At 36.2% G+C, this 21,193-nt stretch overlaps 1 protein-coding gene across 1 annotated transcript in view; it reads left to right on the forward strand.

Moving 5' to 3' along the window:
• Positions 1-19,684, forward strand: part of STT3B (STT3B, subunit of the oligosaccharyltransferase complex (catalytic)) — a 28,056-nt gene extending 8,372 nt beyond the window's left edge. Inside the window, 12 exon segments of the mRNA XM_010079392.1 lie at positions 3,902-4,000; positions 5,627-5,773; positions 6,779-6,827; positions 8,431-8,585; positions 10,225-10,436; positions 11,286-11,473; positions 11,979-12,080; positions 12,082-12,142; positions 14,494-14,667; positions 15,700-15,813; positions 16,798-17,010; positions 19,130-19,684. Coding sequence (XP_010077694.1) covers positions 3,902-4,000; positions 5,627-5,773; positions 6,779-6,827; positions 8,431-8,585; positions 10,225-10,436; positions 11,286-11,473; positions 11,979-12,080; positions 12,082-12,142; positions 14,494-14,667; positions 15,700-15,813; positions 16,798-17,010; positions 19,130-19,210 — 1,595 coding nt within the window. The 3' untranslated portion in view covers positions 19,211-19,684.
• Positions 19,685-21,193: the final 1,509 nt, after the last annotated feature.

A 21,193-nucleotide genomic window follows, 5' to 3' on the forward strand; every position in this document is an offset into this window, starting at 1 on the left:
GAAATAAATAATAAGCAATGCGGGTATTCAAAGGTTTATAAGTAAGAACATTATTGACTCCCTAATGTGAAATCTTTACAATAGGTAGTTTGAGAACATAGTATGAGCTGAAGTGTAATATCACAAGATGTTTAATATCTGTAAATATATTTTCATTACCCATTTAAAAATGTTTAATACTGTTTTATCTTTGTATTAGAATGATTTTTTAGTGCCTGCTAGAGAAATGACTGTATTTACATGTATATTTGAACCACTGTATACTGTAATATTTACTCAATTTACTCAAGTTCCGTTTTGTATTTTTGTTACCAAAACTATAAATATTGGTTTCGTGCTTCTCTGTTAATCTATTTATGTAATTCAGAAATGGAAATTCTTTTAAAAAAGCTGTAACCCACCTTTACTTTTTAATGTTAGTATAACTTCTTCATTAACTACTTCTTCATAACTTAAGGGGAAAGTAATTTATCTTGTTTTGCTTTTAAAATTGTGTTATTGAATATTTTCATTTTCCATTTTCTGTGAGTTAGGCAAGAGAAAATTAAATTTGCTAATTATTGAATCCTGAAGCGATGTGGTAACCAGAAACAATAAAGAACAAGTACTCTTTCAGCTTTCAGTCTTTGAACTTATCTGGGGAAAATAGCACTGCAGGTTCATATGAATTAAAGTTTTTGACAGACATTTGTTTTGCAAATAGCGACAGTGTTTTGAGATGTTATTGCCCTTCAGCTGCGAGGGAGATGTACTTCAGCAGAGCTGTCAGAATGAAAATGTGATTGCCGCTCTGCTGTTTCATTGCAACTGCTGGCTTAATTTAAGCTTCCGTGGGAAGCCTTATACACAGAGAAGTCTGTGCGTCTTGCGTTACTAAGTGATTTCTAGGTTTGTTTAACAGGTAAGAATGTTCAGGCACTTCTAGAAGGAAATTAAAGTGTGCTTCACTTCCAAACTATTCAGATAGGAAGAAGAGTTTACAAAAGCTCATTGAAGTAGGGAGAATAAATATATTTTTGGAGTTTCTGTGATACGCAGTTGCTAGTGTGCCTGCAGCAGTCTCATAATTCTCAAAAAAACGATCAGTGTGCAGTTAATCTTTGGTAAACTATTGTCAGCTGACAGTAGCTAATAAAATCTGCATCCATTTTACTAGTACTAGAAGTTTGGGGGTTTTAATCTCTATATCAGTTGCTTAATTTTTTAAACTAGCGCAAGCCTAAGTTTTTTGTAACTGATGAATGTTTAATAGCATAAATGTAAAGAAAAATATTTGGTAGCACCACATTTTTAAAAAATAGTTATGATGTCCTGGTATATATTTTTCATAGGTATATGAAAGAAAAGGTTAATGAGGCGTGATCTGATATGCCTTGCCTTGTAATTCAGAACCACTTAATGAGTAAAAATTGCCCAGAATGTGAACTTTTTGCAATTTTAAAAAGATTTTATGACTTGCAGGCAAATGAATTTGTCAGCCAGATAGCTTCTGACCCACTTGGCATCAGTGGTGATCATGCTGCCTACATCTGAAAGCTTAAGCTGTGCTTTTTTTGGTGGTTTTTGTTTGATTGTTTTTTTGTGGGTTTGGTCATGTTTTTTTTTCTTTTTGTCTTAACAGTGGTCAGTATCTTTCATTCAGATGTTACTAGGGTAATAATTAGGAACAAGTGCTTACAATTCCAGTGTATTAGCAGCACTTGTATAGGTAAATAACCTCTTTATTCAGATACAGGAACCATTGATATTTTCTATTATTGTACTTGTAGTTTTTCTTGTGATTTATCATATGTTTAAAAAATAAATGGTTTTACATTTGGAAAGGTAGCAATATAGATTTAAGTCATGCTTGCATACTTAAGACTTGGTGATTTCCACTTCAATGTGATTTTTTTCTGTACAATTTTTTAAAGTTCTATGTACTTTTCAGAATATTTAATGAAAAAGCACTTAAGGATCTTCCGTAATTTAAAACTTAATTTCAATAATTCCTTGTTCTATGTCTTGGATTTTATCATTGAACTAGTGAGCAGGCATATATTTGTATCAACTACTTCAGTATTCTAAAACTGCAGGTGTTTAGTGTTTATTTCTGGTGATTATAATCCATTCATTGAAAGTATGTGGTCAAGTATTTGATCGTACTCTCTGGAGAAGTTTTTCAGTAGGTTCCTCCTGTGTTTGTGCAGTGTACAGCAACTAAACTTGTTTGTAAAATGAGTTTATCCACAGTAGGTCAGAATGTTTTTGTTCTTGACATAGTCAAAGGTAAAGCCATGAGACTAGCTTGCAGGAATCAAAATTAACTTATTGGTTTTGCAAAGACTGTGCGAACAAGTAGAATGTAAAGGAACGTGGAAAGCTGGTGATATCACCTTGATGTGTCTAAGTTCCTAGAAAAAAATCAGTTACTATATGAAGTGCCAGGTTTTTCTCAATACCAGTCAGACATATGTCGTAGCTGTTTGAAAGAAGTGGGAGTAAGGGGTGGGGTGGGGGTGGTGGGGCAGGGAAAGTGGGCATAGAAAGTATAACAGTTACAGCAGGCTTAAAAATGATGATTTGCAATGGTCTAGCAAACGTGAAATGTAGTGATTTATGCCAATCATTGAACTTCCACAGGATGGCAGTGTTGTAATACTTTCATGGTACAGTAAATGATTTATGTTGTAGTGGGTTCTTCAAAAATTGAGCTTCTGACAGTAAAAATATATTTCAGTGAGGTAAGGGGGCATAGATCAGTAGCTAGGCCAAGTAGTGCCATACAGATGCTTGACAGAATACACCAGAGAAGACAGCAAGTGGTTGGAAGTATCATCACAGTCACTTTGACTTTTGGAAAGTGTATGGTACCCTGGGATAATAATCCCCCAGTGAGACCACACAGGTGCTATGGAAACAACCTCACTGGGAAATGATGGGCTTCCCAAACCTGTGGAGGTTAGTAAAGGATTGTATGAGAGCAGGGATCTCTTCTTAAGGTCAAGGCTGTAACAAAGACAGGGGTTTATGGTTTGTAGGAGTGCTTAAAAAATCTGGGAGATGGATTACTGCTGTTGGTCACTGATGGAACAAAGCTTCTTTTGGACTTCAAGTTGGCTGGTTACTTCAAACGTAATCAGACTCATGGCTGTTCGGAGTTGGTATTTCTCACTTCCCCTCCCCTCTCTTCTTCACCCTGGAATACTGAGGACCAAAGCCATGTCAACATAAAGTATATGAATCTTCGTGCATACATAATAGTAACTCCTCTTATTATTAATACTAGTATTAACATTAATGATGTTCTTGGCCTCCACTTTCTGGGGGGTTATGAGTCCCCATGGTTCGTATAGATCCATTAATGCATTTGCTTAATATTAATTTTTAATTCTGTCGCTTTTCAGTTACTTGGCATACTTCTGCTCTTGTGTTAAAGAAAGAACAAATGTACCTCTTTGCATTTTCTAAATAGCTAGTGGACTCTGAAGTGTTTCATTTGTTTGAGGTCTGGTGCCTTCAATTTTTCCTCATATAGAAAGCTTCTTTTGTCACTTGTTATCTAAGAGCTGTTCCCCCACCCTTGACCAGTGAAAACAAGATGGGAATTGAACTATTTCTAAGCTAGAGCATCATAGGTAGATGGTTTATTTCCCTAGGAGGAGAAAAAGCAGTGCCATTAGGAACAACAATACTTTGCCACGTTCTCGAAAATTGGATGCACTAAGTGGATTTATTCTAGTCAAAGGAAGGAAAAGTAATTAAGATGGCTGAAATATATTTAAAATTATACATTTCTGTTTCAGTGTCACTGAAGTTGGGGGGAGGATGGACTATTATACTATGGAACCAATGTTTTTTGAAATGTGTATTCACTTTCTTCCCACTTTTCCTTCTCTCTCCTCGCTCTTTTTTCTCCTAGCATATAGCACTTTCTACATTGTGGGGTTAATATTATCAATGCAGATACCTTTTGTGGGATTTCAGCCAATTAGAACAAGTGAACACATGGCAGCCGCAGGTAAGAAGATTAAATATCTGCTTCCAAACGTGCTTAGCACAAGAAAACTTCAAATTCTTGTGGCTTTGTTTCCTTGCATTGGAAGGAACACAGAGTAACAAACCAAATTGTTAAACGAAAAGAGGTACAATTTCGTGTCTGTAGGGAGATTTTCTTCACAATTGACACATTATTGTTCTTTGTGTGAGCTAATGGAGGTAAAATGCCTGCATAACACTGGATCACTTACACATTCTGACAAGCAGGTATTTTACACATTTATAATCTCTACTGTTTTGGAATATAATGTTGCCTTCAAGCATTTTAGAATTGAAACATTCTTTGTTGGTAAATACAGTTTTTACTGAGCAATTTGCTTTTAGAGTTGATAGTCTTTAATTTTTCAAAGTGGGTTAAATGCAAATGAATTAAATTACTAATCAGGAGGCTGATTTTTAAATAACTGATTTCAGTCTTGTTTGATTCTTTTTATTTCTTTAAAGTAAATTGATTTTTCAATAGCTGTTAACAGTGAGACATCTTGATTTGTTGACAGCAATAACCTCTGTTATGACTGATAGGTTTATGTTTAACTGCATACACTGTTTGTGTGATATAGTTTAGTTTGTTAGATTCCTCAGTGTTTTTATTATATATAGTCATTTATGAGAATGTATTTGGGACAGCAATTGGAATATCATTAAAATTTAACAGAAAAATACTTTCAAAAATTGAGATTTTTTTTTCAACAATCTGAATATAATAGTGTAAATATTAAAAAAAACACATTTTACATCTGAAGAATTTTACATTTATTTAGTGAATAGAGCTTCTATCTTTCTCTAGAAGTTCAGAACCTCGAGAATTTTCAGCATCATGCACCTCAAATTTATTGTTAAATTGAAGAAACAGCATATACTTTATTTTCTATTTTTTTTTCCTTCTGTGGTCTACCAGTGAATTTTCACTTTTGAATGGACTAATCATTGGATTGATATGATTACATACATTGAAATGAATAACAACAGAAAAATTGTCCAAGTTCTGGTTTAATGCTAAACTCTGAACACCCTTTTTGAGGGTGCAGGGTGCTTACCCAGTGAATTCTGGTATTTCAACGCTACCTTTATATAATTCAGTTACCTGTAGCACTTAATGCTTGTTTCTTGGTTTGTTTTTTCCATTAAGTCCTCCTCTTCTGTTCAATAGCTTAATTTCCATGTATTTCTGTATTAGCCTCGTTTGTGTGTTGCCTGGGGTCTGTGTCTTAGTTTTGCACCAGGTCCTAGGTATGTTAACCTGTGTTTTTGTCATAATAAATACAAACTAGTTTTCATGTGATTCTCTCCCTTACCCCAATTTAATTTGGGAGTAAAGAGGTGGTGGGTAGCGGAGCTCTTAATACAGTAAGCAAAGAATGTTTTGGAGAGTATTTTCTCTCATTGGAAGTTTCTGTCATTGCAAGGATGTATCATCCCTGTTAAGTATTAAAGACTATTTGTCAGAAAGTGATTTTATACTAGTTTTTAGATGTAAGGGTGTACGCTTGTATATATGTATTACATAAGTATAGCCAAAGTATGCCAGTTGCTTTAACAGCTGTTACTGCTTTTGAGCATTTAAACAAAAAATTTCCTCTTTCTTTAGGTGTCTTTGCACTGCTGCAGGCATATGCATTTTTGCAGTATCTGAGAGACAGATTAACAAAGCAAGAATTTCAGACATTGTTCTTCTTGGGTGTCTCACTAGCTGCTGGTATTGTATTCCTGAGTGTCATCTATTTGACATACACAGGTAAATAAATGTGAAACTAGTTTACCTTTGGAGCAGGTAAACCAGATGATCAACATTTGGTTTTGTCTCAAGCAGTTGTTGGCAGTGCCACAGCAAACCAGTGCCCGTGTCACTCTGTATTTCTGTGTTTTGGAATTCACTTGTTGTAGGACATTAACCACAATATTTAAATGTCTAAACTAGATATTAAACTGAAACCTTCAGTCAGATTATACTGATTTAATATCAGATGGAGGGAAGACTTAACATGTCATGCACAAAGACTTACATAATAAATAAAAAGATTTAACTTTCTCTGATTTCGGCTTGTCTGTGTGAGTCTTCAGAAAGAGCTGAAGCAGTTGCAAGGAAAGTGGAAATAAAATTTCAAAATAATATTGCTAATAACTTTTAATAATAATTTTTATCTTTCATTTAACAATATTGTTTCTTTTCATCTTATGATATTCAAATATCTAAAGGCTTTGTTTTAAAAAATAATATGTAATGCTTATCAGCGTGTCTAGGTAGCAGCTTTTATATTCCACGCCATGTGTAGATACATCAACAGAGAAACAATAGGAAACCAGTGTTTCATTGAGTATTAGTGTTTTGGCTATAGATTTTTCCCAGTTTCCTGCTCAGGCATTTCAAGAAAAAGTCAATGCTTTCTTATCAATTATGTTTTCTTTTTCTTATACTTCTTTACAGAGTATAGGTTGCTGTCTGTCATATTCTTTCAGAAATATTTTATTTATTGTTGCATTGCTTTGACTTTTGGAGGTGTGCATGTCTTGATACTCAGTGAGTACAATGTGATCCTGTAAGAGTGTGTTCTTCTAAAACTGGCTTCATGGTTGGCAGACTTTATAGCCTACCTAATGCAGTAAGTCCGGTTCACATATATTACAAGTTCAATTAAATTTCTTTGGTTTTTTGCTACAGTTTGAAGGAGTAGAAAAATTATTGCATTTAAATACTGAGGCAGCAAAAGGGGTTTTTTTTTTCACCCCTTCTCTTTTTCAGGTTATATTGCTCCTTGGAGTGGCAGATTTTATTCGCTGTGGGACACTGGGTAAGTAAGGATAAAGAATATAAGGATTTAGATATCAATAGCATTCTACTGGAAACTAATAATCTTTTGCTTCCACATCCTCAAATCCATTTAGTATTTCAGTTAAGGAGAATATAGTGGGCTTTAATCTGCTATCCGAAGAGAGCATTTGTAGTATCTGTTTCATGATCTTTGCAACCATTTCACTAATTTGTCTATTAAATTTCTCACTTCTTTGGAAGTGTTTGAATATTTACTGGTATATTTTTCTATATGAAGTTGTTGTGCTTCTTAGTGTAAAATAACCAAAAGCTGTACCAACACTTGAGGACACATTTAAAAATTACTTAGAGCCTTAAACTATTTTCATTGTGAAACATTACAAAAAATAACAAAGATGTTGTGCATATGATCTTGCATGTTGCCTGTTTATTATGTTCTTACATCTGTTTGTGTATACAGATCTCTACTGTGAACAATTCTGGTTTATTCCTGTGTGTTTTCATGGGTAAAAAACTGTGTTAGTTAATCTTTTGTTTTAGTTAACCTTCAAAAATCCATGTTGGATTCTTTTGCCAGCCAGGAGAATAGGAATAAAACTGAAGATATTTTTCTCAGATAAATCTGTTTAGGGTGAAATTCAATTGGTAGGTTTTTGGTTTTTTTTTTTAAGATTAAAAGCAGGGATAGGAGAACTTCAAACTTTCGCAGTTCAGGTTTTTTCAGGTTCCAAAGTCCAGCTCATACAGGATTCAGTACCAGCTCTGTACTATGTAGTAGAATAGATTTCAGTAAAGAAGCCTGATTTATTCGAGGAACATATAGATTATGTTCTTTGCCTATAAATGAAGTGGTCTGTATAGATATACAAAGCAATAAACTTTTGAGGGCTTGGCTACATTAGAAAATCATATTGTGTTAAAATACAGAATACGGTTTTGAATGAGCACTACATCTCAGTGGAGAAAAGGACACGTTTGATACCTCATAATTTGGTCATGCAGCACCCAAGATTAGTTCCATATGTATAGCTGTCTTTAATATAGAACACAGTTTTGTCCTTGTCTGCACTGAGTGCTTGACATGTCGTTTAGTGGACATGTATTTCCGAGTGTAGACAAGGCCTGGTTTTTTTTCAGCATCTGAAAGAATGTGGGTGCATCGGTAACTGGTCTGGTATTTAATACTCTAACTTTCTGTACTAAGAAAATGAGGGTATTCTGTGTAGAGGAGAGTTGTCAAAACGCAATGTTTAAAATCTAGGAAAATTACTGTCATGGAAGATTATCTCTTAAAAATTTAATGATGAGGCTTCCATAGCTGCCTGTTTTAATTTTGGTGAATTTGGCTTCATATTTAGCCAAAATAAAGAAAAACACCCATAATTTTGATTTTAATTAGTATGGAAATAATCCTTTATATCTATACACCAAATGCTTTCTAAATACAGTAAGACTTGGGGATTTTTTTGGTATAAAAGTTTCATCAGATTTCTGCTGAATAGAGCACTTGCCATTTTAAATTAAATGCTTCTTTTGAAATTAATTTCAGAATTCCTAATGTTTACAAGTTTTAATAATTTTATCATTTCAAAATAATTTGAACTGAATTTTTTTTAAAAAAGGTATGCGAAAATTCACATCCCGATCATTGCCTCTGTGTCTGAGCATCAGCCTACAACATGGGTTTCCTTCTTTTTTGATCTGCATATTCTCGTGTGTACTTTCCCAGCAGGGCTGTGGTTCTGTATCAAAAACATCAATGATGAAAGAGTCTTTGGTAAGAGGAAATATTTAAAAATTATTTTGAAAAATCTTTCGTTCAACTTGATTCTGTTTAGCTTTTGTTTGCTTAAAGCTCGTACATGGCTTGTTCTAAAAAGGTTTAAAAGTTATGTATTTAAAGATTATTATTAAAAGTTGCCTGCACCCAGCAGTATTAAAAACCATTTAGGAAAATGCAGAGATTGATGAAATCGTGATGGAGAGTTGTCCCAAGAGTCAGGATTGAAATATTTGTCAGTATGGTTCTGTTCTGCAGCTGGAGTTGCATGCTCTTCCACATGCTGATCTTGCAAACCTCGCATTGAGGTGCAGCTCAAAAGTACAGTTCAGCCAAGTGAACAGCTCATTGCAAAGGGAAGGTCCCTACCCTGTGCAGGCTGCAAGGCAACAGTCCCTTCCCTGCACGTCTAGCACTCATCCCATCACAGATTGTGATTCAAAATGCCTTTTCTTTCCAGATTTTCTGCTGTTTTAGTGAACTGAATAGCTTAACTGTGGAACAAGGCTTTTCAGATTATAGATGAGGTTTGTAAGGATATAATTTGAAGTTGTAGCACATATGGAACAGTGAAGATGACTCAGGTCTTGGGCTTTTACAGGGGCAGGAGGCTCCAGACTAATATAGCTGCCTCTTAAAATTACTGAAGAAGTATGTGGGCAGCAGGAACACTTACTGTGTTAAATGTAGTGACTGGAGTATTCTGTGCTTTGTGGCCTACTATGAGTCCGTGTCAAGACCAGTGCTGGGCAACTTGCTTTCAAGCCTCCTGTTGCATCATCCATAAGTCAGCATAAAGAGACCTGTGGGTGAGAAAGGAGAGCCATACTACTTCAAACAATGTAGAAAATATTTATGTAATCTAATAAATCAGTGTCCCCTCAGGATTTCCTTCGCAAATCTTTAATAAAAGTGTATTGTTAAACTGTAGCAGACAAGGAATAACCACTATTACTTGAACAAAGCAATAGATGTTCCTAACCAGTGTATACAGGGTGGGTTTTTTGCCTTCTGAGAAAAGTGTTATGAATATTCTTTACTATTCTGAAGATCTTGTTCTGGTTTTGGGGGGAGGGGGGAGTGGAGACAATGCTGTTTAGGAAAACGTGCTTCAGAATAGGGCTCACAATATTATATTATTTGTATGGAATTATAATGTAGACAAGCCCCCAATTTGTCCACAGATGTCTCTAAGTTAAACTAAAATTTGATATTTACATGAAATTCTAACACTTCCTCTTGCTTTTTCAGTTTCAGTAACCTGTTTGGTCTAGAGCTGTTTGACCTCTTTAATCAAATGAAGCCACCTATTATTTCAGTAGTGGTGTGTGATGTTAAATTTCATTAATAATGTATCTTCTGACACATTATTAATGAATATGAAAATGGGGTTGTGTTATTGTTAACAGTTGTCAAGATGAACTTCAGGAAGGGTTTGAGGCTTAAAAGGCATAAACATTAATTGAACTGTATCTCTGTAAATTAAAAAGCAATGAAATGCAAGATGCATACTGAAGTCTTTATATACACAGATGCTCAACCCATTTCCAGAAATAGTCTTATGGGGAGCGCGTATGTGTGCAGTCAGAATGAGTGTGTGTTTCTAAATGTCATCATTAGATTTGTTTCTTTGCAGTTGCTCTGTATGCAATCAGTGCGGTTTACTTTGCTGGTGTGATGGTTCGGCTCATGCTCACTTTGACTCCAGTGGTCTGTATGCTGTCTGCAATTGCTTTCTCCAATGTCTTTGAACGTTATTTGGGTGATGATATGAAGAGGGAAAATCCACCAATAGAGGACAGCAGTGATGAGGATGACAAAAGGAACCCTGGCAACTTGTATGATAAGGTGAGGGGAGGAAGCAAAATTTAGAAGTCAGAAAACGGCTTATTTTTTACTATTTTTTTTTTCTTTTCGTCAGAATATTTTAAATGCCACTAGAGGTCTGAATCACCAGTACTTAAATACAGAACAAGTATTGATGTTCTCCGGTAAGGTGTAACTGATGTCCTGAAAAAAAGTCTGTCTCAGTGTAGAAGTTGTTCCTTCTGGCTTGATCGGTGATAAGTGTCTAACCTAAAGGAAGTGTACAGTGTTGACCCAGCTTTCTATAGAAGTGATGACAGGCAGTTGCTTACTCTCCTTAACTAGTTATAGCAGTTCTGTATCACTGAATGTTTCCCTCTTGTGTTTCCCCTAAGACACGGTGAAATTAAAAAAGAAGATATTTTATGAAAAAGTATTTCTATTCATAAAATTGCATACTCTCTTCATTATGAAGAAAGTGCTATTAGGTACTATTGTTTTATCTCTTAGGCTTTGTTATGCTGACCCTGACAATGCATAAGCCTTGGGTTTCTCCCCTTTTCCTCACAGTAAATATCAGTGCCTTTCCCTTTTCCACCCTGCCTTATAGAAGGGCATCATCATACTGAGACAAACCAAGAAAATCATGCGTTGACCCTCGTGTAATAGTTTCTTTCTTCTGAAAGAGGCTTTCAAGGAATCATCCATTTTTACAAGTTGTTGGATTGTCAAAATATTAGTGTGAATACTTAGTTAATTTATGCTACAACTTGGTTTAGCTTTATAGTATCCCATAGCATTTACAGGGTGCATGTGTTGAAGAAAAAAGCACGGGTTCCATTGTCAAAGGTGATAAAGGTTGCCATAACAGATATATTTGTCTTTGTTTAGGCAGGTAAAGTGAGAAAACATGTATCTGAACAGGAAAAAACAGAAGAAGGACTGGGTCCCAATATCAAAAACATTGTTACTATGCTGATGCTGATGTTGTTGATGATGTTTGCTGTTCACTGTACCTGGGTAACGAGCAATGCATACTCCAGCCCCAGTGTTGTTCTTGCTTCCTATAACCATGATGGGTAAGGTCGGTCTACAGGTCTGAAAATAATTAAGGGCAAAAAGCCTTTCTACTTCCTTTGCATTAGCAATTTGCTTTACCTTCTTTTAATCACTTCTTCCTATATTCAGGCAGAATTGTCACCTGAATAAAAAATTCTCAATACTGTAATTTTCAAAAAGATACAATATTTTCTGAAATATTTAATGTAAATACATAAAAATAATCCTATCCAAAGCCAATAAACTTGATGGGTTAAAAAAATAAAGTTTTTGAGTCAATTGGTAAAACTTGTTTATGAATATATATTTTACTGGAAATGCACTTAGTCACTTCTTTAAAAGCAGTTCAGCTTCTGGCCATTCAGCTGTTGGTGAGTTGAAACTTATGACTGCTGGTGACTGAATCCCTCAAAGGGAGCTGAACATGTAAGAAGACCCTTATTTGTGAGCCCAGATTTATGATGGTGCAATTAATTTGTTGCTAGTATTTGTACCAGTGTGAATAAAACAAACTCTGTTTTCCAGCACTCGGAATATCCTGGATGACTTCAGAGAAGCCTACTACTGGCTGAGACAAAACACAGACGAGCACGCCAGAGTGATGTCGTGGTGGGACTATGGCTATCAGAAAAAATAACCGGACACCCTTGGTTGATAACAACACTTGGAACAACAGCCACATAGCCCTGGTAAGGGTGGCAATTTTCTATGGAGGAATAACACCAAAACGTTTACATTGCAGTGGAGTCTGAACTTGTAAATGACTGTTGACAGACAGTATGATATTAAGGAGAAATTCCATAGAGCAGGAAACACAGAAGCGGAAGGTGTATATTTTTTGCATTTATTAGAACTCAAGTATAAAGAATTTTTCTGCTGGAAGGGATCAGTTTTGCTTTTAGAGTTACAGTTTTGTTTACTTGAAGTTTCCAAACCTTCACTTCCATTTCAGTTTCTCTTCTTTGTGGGAGGATAAACAAAATCTAATGTAACCATTTCCCTTGTGATTAGTGCAACAACAGCTTAGCTGGTACCACTGCTTTACTGGGATCATTTCAGTTCAGCAGTGTCTTTGCTCACTGGATTTTTGAATGGGATGTGAAAACTGACCACATGAAGCAACAAATTTGGGAATTTTGGGAATCAGAGAAAGTTTGAGTAGCAATGGAAGTGTTACACACTTGTCATGATTCTGTTCTCAAGTTTGCTGTTAGACAAAGGATCTGTACATTTAATTTCTTTCACTTCTGATGAGTAAGTTTAAGATTTGTGCACCTGCTCAAAGACAAGATGTTAGCGTTGCCTGTGGTTACAGGGGCATCACCCTGGGCAACTTAAACTTTTTTCTGAAACAAAAGAATGCTCTATATTGTAGCTGGGTTGTGGGGGCTGTGTAATGACAGCCAGTCATCACTCAGGGGCCACTTCTTCCCAGATGACCTATGTCATGCTATGGGGGCAAAATGGGGGAAGGGCTTAAGGAACATATTAGGATAGTTTCTTGTCTTGTGTCAGTACCTAGTACAGCAGTTGGACCAGATCTGCAGACAAGCAGTGTTCAGAATTCACAAATTAATCAAGCTGTGCCTTGAGCATACAAAGTCCGGAAAAAATGTGTATGTAGGGAGAGGGCATCATATGTACTTGCTTTTGACGGGAGCAGAGAACTTGCATCAGCTGAAAGCAAGCTTGGGAAATTGTACTGCTGGTGCTAATACCAATCAACAAGCCTTCCCATGTACTAAGGCACTTTTATTTTTGTCGTTGACCTGACAGTGTTGGTGTGTGTTAGATGGATGTTCAACTCTGATAGGTCTACGTGCCTCCCTCTTCTACAAGAGGTAGAAGTGCAGATACTATATCTAAACCAACAGATCCCTGCAGGACACATCAGGAGAAGAGAGAGACCATGGAAGTCACCTGTATTGCATAAGCACAGTAGCCATACACATTAGAGCAATCAGCAGTGATGGTGTCTAATAAAGAATTCTCTCCACTATGACTGCTGGCACTGTCAGGTTCCATCTCGGAATGGATACTACATACAAGGGGACCCAAGCAATAACTGTGTGTTGTGGCTAATACCTGAACTTGTGCACTAAATGAGGCATGCCCTGGATACGCATCCAGATGACTTCCTCCTGCACAGAAATGGAAATCTGCCAAATAACTTCACATTGATTAGGATAATGGCCAAGAAGCTGAGGTTCTCAGTCTTTTTGACAGATTGCAGCCTAAGCTTAGTGTTTTCTAATTACGTTCTTAATTGCATGTTACCAATTTGGATGCAGTATTGTTTATATTGTAGTTACTCCCTTTTACTACACCAATATATTATTACACTTGAAGTGCCAAGCCCTTCAACAGCAAACAAAATTACTGAACTGAATGCCAGTTACTGTCTTAAGTGAATTCTTTTAAGTGTGGGAAGTGACCAGTATGGAAGAAGGTTCTGGATACAGCTTTAAAAAGTTTTTCAAGGCCAAAACTATGTTATGCTTTTAACTCAAGGATGTCTCTACCCTGACATTTTCTCTCCATAAACTTACCTTGAATTCAATGCTGAGGGTGCCTGTATGCTGCTGAGTACAATGCAGCATGGCTGCTTCAGTAGCGAAGGACAGCTCAGGGGAAAAAAACCACAAGAAATTACTAACATTTCAAATAATTTATTCACTTTGGGCTGTGTCAACAGCTTTGAAAATTAGGTATTTTCTGCAACACTGAGTTTTTGGCAATACAGCCATGGCTTGAAAAATATGTAAGTGCCACAAAAGGAAAACCTTTATTGATACATTTTATATTGAAAACACTGATTTCAACAGGCAGCGCTCCTCGTATAGAGGAGAAAATATTTCAGCTTAGGTCAGGCTTTTGAGTTTCTAAATAGACACAATCAGTTTTTGTTATCTAGAATGAAAATGTGGGGTTTGGTTGGCAAGTATGTATTTTTGGGCTTTGGTCTGGGAGGATATTGATCTGTGGATCTGTTCAGTAGCTATGCAGATACTCAAGATATTTTTGTGTGGGTATTATACAGGTGGGAAAGGCAATGTCATCAAATGAGTCGGCAGCATATGAGATCATGAGAAGTCTGGATGTGGATTATGTTTTGATTATTTTTGGTGGCGTGATTGGCTACTCTGGTGATGATATTAATAAATTCTTGTGGATGGTGAGAATAGCAGAGGGGGAACATCCCAAAGATATTCGGGTAAGTGGAAATATACACAGCAAAACTGAAGCATTCTTGGCTGAATACTATATTCCTTTGTGTTCATATCTACTTCTTTTTTTTAAAATCCTTTATTTATGTTGTTGCTTTTCTGGTAGTGCTTATTACAGTGGAGGGAGATCTCCACTACTTATTGCAATTTTATTTGAAAAATGTGTTATGGGCTCTTTTCCTAGAACAGTAGGAGTGCAGAGGCCTGTAGCCCAGTTTCTTTCAATATTTATGGTTTTGAAAGGTCAGTAACCTCAAAAGCTTTTCACTTTTTTTGCATGATACTAAAAGTACAGGATATCTCTTGTAATTCTTGTGTGCGTATCTCACCGTGCACCATAGAATGTTCAGACTGTTTCAATAGTTGGCATTACAAATTTCTTCAAACTCTGTAATAGTAGGAGACAAAGTGTTAATATTGACTTATGTAGAGTTTAAGTTATTCAAACATCTCAGAGATTGCAGAAGTCTGTAGTGATATTTGCTTAAGCCTAACAAAAGCTTCTGGATATTGAGCACAGGCTTAAGGGAGTAGCCTGCATGCATAGTTTCATCTTGTACTAGAGATGAAAATGGCAGAAATTTTTTGTTTACACACTGTGCACAGATGAAGTATATGGTAGAATTGCAGACCTTTTACATTAACAGTACAGAGCTTTTCACCTTTCCGAAGAAGAATTTTGATAGATGCCTAACTTACATTTTTAGATCAGTTTTCCAGTGACTGCTTACTGTGCAGTGAGAAAATTTACACCAGCACAATAATATGGAGTTAGGAAGGTTGGGGTCTGGGTTACAAGCAGGTAGTTTGTAACTGTTCTACCTTTAACCAGCACCATCATTTTCTGTTTTAAGACTAGCTTAAGTCAGCTTTTAAACTGCAAAAGTCAGTTTAGATTCCTTACAAAGTTTGTTTTTTTTGTTTTTGGTTTTTTTTTTTTGTGGAGAAAGAAATGTGATATGACCTTAAATAGAGGTTTAGTTTATATTGACTCTTTGTGTCATCTTTTCTTTCTAAAGGAAAGCGATTACTTCACCCCTCAGGGAGAATTCCGGGTAGACAAGGCAGGTTCTCCAACTTTGCTCAACTGCCTCATGTATAAAATGTCCTATTACAGATTTGGAGAGATGCAGGTTAGTGCTGTGACTTGTACTGAATCTTAATTGAAATGTGAGAAAACAAATGTTACTTTTACGTATTTTCCATCTTTTAGATTGAGTGTTGCTTGTAGTAGCAGAGTCAGAGGTAAGAGTCAGCTTTACAAATTAAAACACATCTAGGCATGGTCTACTGTATATAACCTTTAGAAAAAAGCATTTATGTTGCTAACCTACTTAGCAACTTACTTAGCTTGTTGCTTTCTTTCACATTGCCCTAGATGAGGATCTTAATTCCACTGTACAGTGTAGTTGCTAAAGCATTAACTGTTATGTTGTGGAGAGCTTTAGATTTGTGTTTTTTGTAATAGCAACACCGAGTTCCCCCTGTGTTGCTGTTACACAGTTCCGTTAATTGACTGTTTAATATTGGTGGGTAACTACCTTGTTTCTATCTAAGTAACATCTGTATATTAAACAACACTGCACTTATATAAGGGCATAATTCTCAGAGTTGTCACTCCCCTTTGGGATCCATCAAGCATATGTATGTAGGCCAGTGAATCATATTTGTTACACAGGGGGTGGGGTGCAGGTTGTAAGTTAACCGGTAAATGTGAACTTTTCCAGCTTGTATGGAAAACCATGGAAGTGCATGCAAATTATTGTCCTATAGAAGAGAGAGTACAAGTGAGCAGCTGTGCTAAAAAGCCACCACAGGCTGATGCACCTCAGACTTTCACTTGAGTACGTTCATCTCTGAATGAAAACATGGTGTTTCTGTTGAGAAATGAAGTGCCGTCTCCTGTGACATCTGTAGGAATAAGAATAAATTTGTCATTCTTAAGTGTAAAAAGGAACTGAGAGTTTTTTCTGTATAGTAACAACCAATGCATGAGAAGTGTTGTCCTTTGACTAGACCAGTTGAAAGTGTTGCCTCATGGTATGAAGTACCACAGTTTGCAGGGATGGGTGTTTTGGGTTTTGTCTTGAACTAATATGCAACTTTAATTTTTATAGCTGGATTTTCGGACACCTCCAGGATTTGATCGTACACGCAATGCTGAGATAGGCAACAAAGACATTAAATTTAAACATCTGGAGGAAGCCTTTACCTCAGAGCACTGGCTTGTTAGAATATACAAGGTGAAACAACTAGACAACAGAGAGACATTGGATCATAAACCTAGAGTAACCAACATTGTACCGAAACAGAAGTATTTGTCAAAGAAGGTGGGTTCCCAATGAAGTCACTGAAAGGGGTCAGGAGAGGGCAGTTTATTTTTAGCAGTGAATCACGTAGCTGGTGAATTATGTATTTCCACTAGCCAGAATGTTATGGATACTGTTCATGTTAGTGTCCAATATCAGACCTGCCTGCTGGTAATTGTTAATTTACTGTCTGCTTAACTTAAAAGCATGTGAAGACAAAAGGCTAGATTTTTTTTTAGGCAGAATGCTAACTGGAAATAGAGTGTATCACTGGCTGTTACAACTCTTAAGTCTTCATGTAACTGGAAGTATGATCTCTAAAGTACATTGATTCATGTTTCAGTAACTATGGCTCACTAAGTAAATAATGTGGAAGTTGCTTTCTGACTTTGTTTGAAAGTAGTGATGCCTAGAAGTTTAAAAATGGCAATTTTGTATGAAATAAATTAAATATGAAACTTTTGTTGATGGAACTTCAGTGTCTGGCTGCTTACTGTTTGAAGTCATCTTCATGGTTTTAAAAGTGTTAGCTGTGGTATGCTAATTCAGCCTATTAAGAAAGAAACCAGGGGACTTGGGGAGAATCTTAGCAGCCCTGTTCTTTACAACATCAGTTTTCTATATATTCAGATGTGTGTTGCAAAAGGAATTCCGTAATCGTGTCAGAAACAAATGTATAACAAACTAAATTAATATAGGCAGTAAACTTACACTGTGCTTACACTGTGTCATCGAAATACAGGTAAAGAATGTTAAAGGGTAAAGATGCTGCTTGTGGTTTGATGCAAATTCATAAAATAATGTGTTTGGGAGTTTCTGCTGAAGCTAGACTTAACCTGAAAGGAAATTATAAGCTTTACTGTGCCTGTCACACACTTCAGTGTAACTCGTGATCTTAAGTGACAAGCAAGGCTACATTTATTAATGAGAGATGCACTGACCCCACTTAAGCTGTGGACATGTCAGTTTTCTGTCTAAAGATGGGATAAAAGTTGATGTAAATTCTGACCCGTCACCAACTCCTGCAGTACAAACAGGCTCTACTTCCCATTAAGAAATTGGAGAACCAGCAAAGAGCACAGGGCCAATGTCTAAACTAGGATTTCTTAAATGCATTCTGAGGGCTCCTTAGTAGCCACAAGTTTTCAGCAGTTGCTTCCTTACTGGAAATTCAGTCCATCTCCTGTCACAGTTCCATGTCAGGAATGACATTGCTCAAGCTCAGAGATATAACACATCTCAGTATTACATATTAATTTGTATCTATCTCACTTTATATTATTATTATTGTTGTTATTATTTGACATAATAGAGCCTGCTGGTAAGCACAGCAAAGTGCAGCAAGTGTGGGAGCTGCCTACTGTTTAATTTCTTGTGGCCGGCACATTGCATGTGCAGTTCTACCTTCAAGGAGCTAACTGTATTTATACAACTTTGAAGTTAATAGTATCTAAGACTAATATTAATGCTTCTCCCATTACTACCATTTAAAAAAAAAATCTAAAATACGCTGAAAAAGACATGAGCAGAAAGCGATAAATAGCCTACAGACCACTAGCAAAGGACTAAAGACTAAAATGTGATTTTTCTGGGTTTTTCTCTCTTTTTTTTTTTTTTTAATGCTGTTTTGAGTAAATACTACTATCCATATCGAAGACTAAAATGTGATTTTTCTGCATTTTTCTCTCTTTTTTTTTTTTTAATACTGTTTTGAGTAAATACTACTATCCATATCATCTTGTGAACTTCTAAGATAATCAATTAGTGCAAAAGAATCAATTAGTGCAAGAAGGCATTTCCAAACAAAACTTACCACTCTACACCACTTCTGCTCTTTGGGCATATTAGAGCTTTATCATGTTGGTTAATTATTAATTCTGCCTCAGCACAAGCTTTGAAAACAATCCTACATATCTGGTAGATGGGGCTCGCAAAAATACATCTTGTGCAAAAGCAAGTGTTGGGCATGAATTAACAATCCCAATTTTAAAAATAATAACTGGATAATACCTAGTTGAAGGTTTACAACTTAAGCTCTTTAAAAATCAGTCTAAAGATCAGGCATTGAAATGCACATCATTAAACCATGGTCAAGACTAAATCATTAACTAACACATTTTATTCTGTGTTTTTTTTTTAGACCTCCAAAAGGAAGCGTGGCTACATTAAGAATAAACTAATTTTAAAGAAAGGCAAGAGACCCAACAGGAAGACAGTTTAAATACACTGTTCTGATTGCTAATACGAAGCAGTTGTCCTTGAGATAACCAGTCTTTGCCTTTAGCTCAAGTCATGTTTCACAGCAACATGAGGGTACAGAACCATCATTGGTCCAGATTATTGTACAAAATTTTCAGGCAATGTCTGATTAAAAATATTGGCTTATTGAGAACAGCTGTTTTAGATTTGTAATGTGAAGCAAGACAGAGCTGCTATCTGAGTCTAGCGGCATTTTTTTTATTGGTACATATTATCCTTCAAATCTGTTGAGAATTTGGACTGACTGCACCAAAGAACCCTGTAATTTGGTCCTTGGCACATGCATACTTGTCAATCTTTTTTGGAGAACACTGTTCAGCTGAATAGCAGCAGTATGTCAACTCGAATCGTGAAATCTAAAAATTACTTGGTTTCAACAATTAAGAGGAAGTGGATGGAGCTCTCTGAAATTAAACTTTCAAATTAAGTTACCCCATGATTATTTTTTCAGTGGTTTCTTTTAGTGTCCTTTTACTCTTGCTGCAGGCTGGTTTTGATCTGAAGTGTAAGAAGCAAAGCTGCAGTTTTCACGAGAGAGGACAGGACAGATGAATTGGATGCTAGTTCAGGTTGGACAAGCTGCTTTTGTTTAACATGGGATTGCAGTATTGCTGCCTTACGCTGCCATAAGGTAGACAAGGCAAATCTTGCACACTGTAGATACAAGGGCTAAATTTGTATCCTCCTGAAAAAAAATCTGAAAAGACAGTAATGAATGCTATAGTAACATACAGCTGAGCACCATGGAGTGGCTGGTGTTTCAGAACAGAGATTAAACTATTTTAGTTAAATGTTTACATTGGTAAAACAAGTATGGCCTGTTTAAAATGGGGGAAAAAAAGTTTGACAGGTATACGAAACCCCTTTTCTGTGGCTAGCAGAGATAGAGGATTTGCAAACCTCTTCCTCCCCTCACTGCCTTCTCTTGAGAGGGTAGAAGTTTTTCTGGAAAATTGTTTCTCTGCATTTTTATTTAGAGTGCTTAAATCAATTTAAGAAATTCCTGCTCTAGTGCTATTTGCTTTGTCTGTCTTTTTTACTGTTTGGTTTTCTTTGAAGTGGTGAAAGCTGTCAGATTAAATGCACTAAAATATAAATGGAGACTGAACATGTTCACTTTCCAGCTATAGGAAAACTTTATACAGACTTGAAAATTTTCTTTAATTAAAATGAAAGGGTTTTGCAGCTTGTTTTCCTGCCACAGGTTGTAACTTTTTATAGAAACAAAACTTGCATCAATAATTTGATGTAAAATGCAGAATAGTATGTACCTTTCATGAAGAAAATGTAAATTTACAGTGTTCTGTGAGAATGTTACTGCTGACTTATTTCCCAAGGTGTAGAATATTTTTTTGATTTATGAACTCATTTTGACTCCAATGGTTTATACAGACCAATACTACAGCTGCAACATTTTCACAAAGTAATTAAATCTGGATTTCTGCCCCCCCACCCCCCCTGTCGTTTGGAGACTTCATTTTATTTTGTTGCTTTAAAGCTCAATGCAGACCAGTTGTTGACTGTAGGGGAAAATAAAGTTAATTCAAGTTTTGTGTTAAGGGTGTTGTGTCAGTTTTGTTGTGATTAACTTGACACCATGTTGCTTATAGTCCTAGTGATAAATTAAGTCATTCAAACTCCATAATGCAAATCTGCTGACCTCGTGAAGTTGCCGTAATGAAGCCACAGCTGCTACTTTAACATCCTCCCAGCTTAAATTGACTAAGCCAAATGTAGGAGCTCTGCCGTGATGACATTCAAGGTGGCTATAATATTTTCAGAGAACAGCAGCCATCTTTCCCAAACCCACGTTGCAATGAATCCTTCGAGCAGCTGGAGCAACTCACGCTGTTACAGTTCCTTACACAGCAGGAGAAGGGGTGATTATGTGGTGCACAATTTGTAATATCTTGCTTCTTCCAAGCAAATCTGCATCTTCCCCCCC

This window comes from Pterocles gutturalis, unplaced genomic scaffold, assembly GCF_000699245.1.
Source record: "Pterocles gutturalis isolate BGI_N339 unplaced genomic scaffold, ASM69924v1 scaffold2554, whole genome shotgun sequence".
NCBI classification, from domain to species: domain Eukaryota; kingdom Metazoa; phylum Chordata; class Aves; order Pterocliformes; family Pteroclidae; genus Pterocles; species Pterocles gutturalis.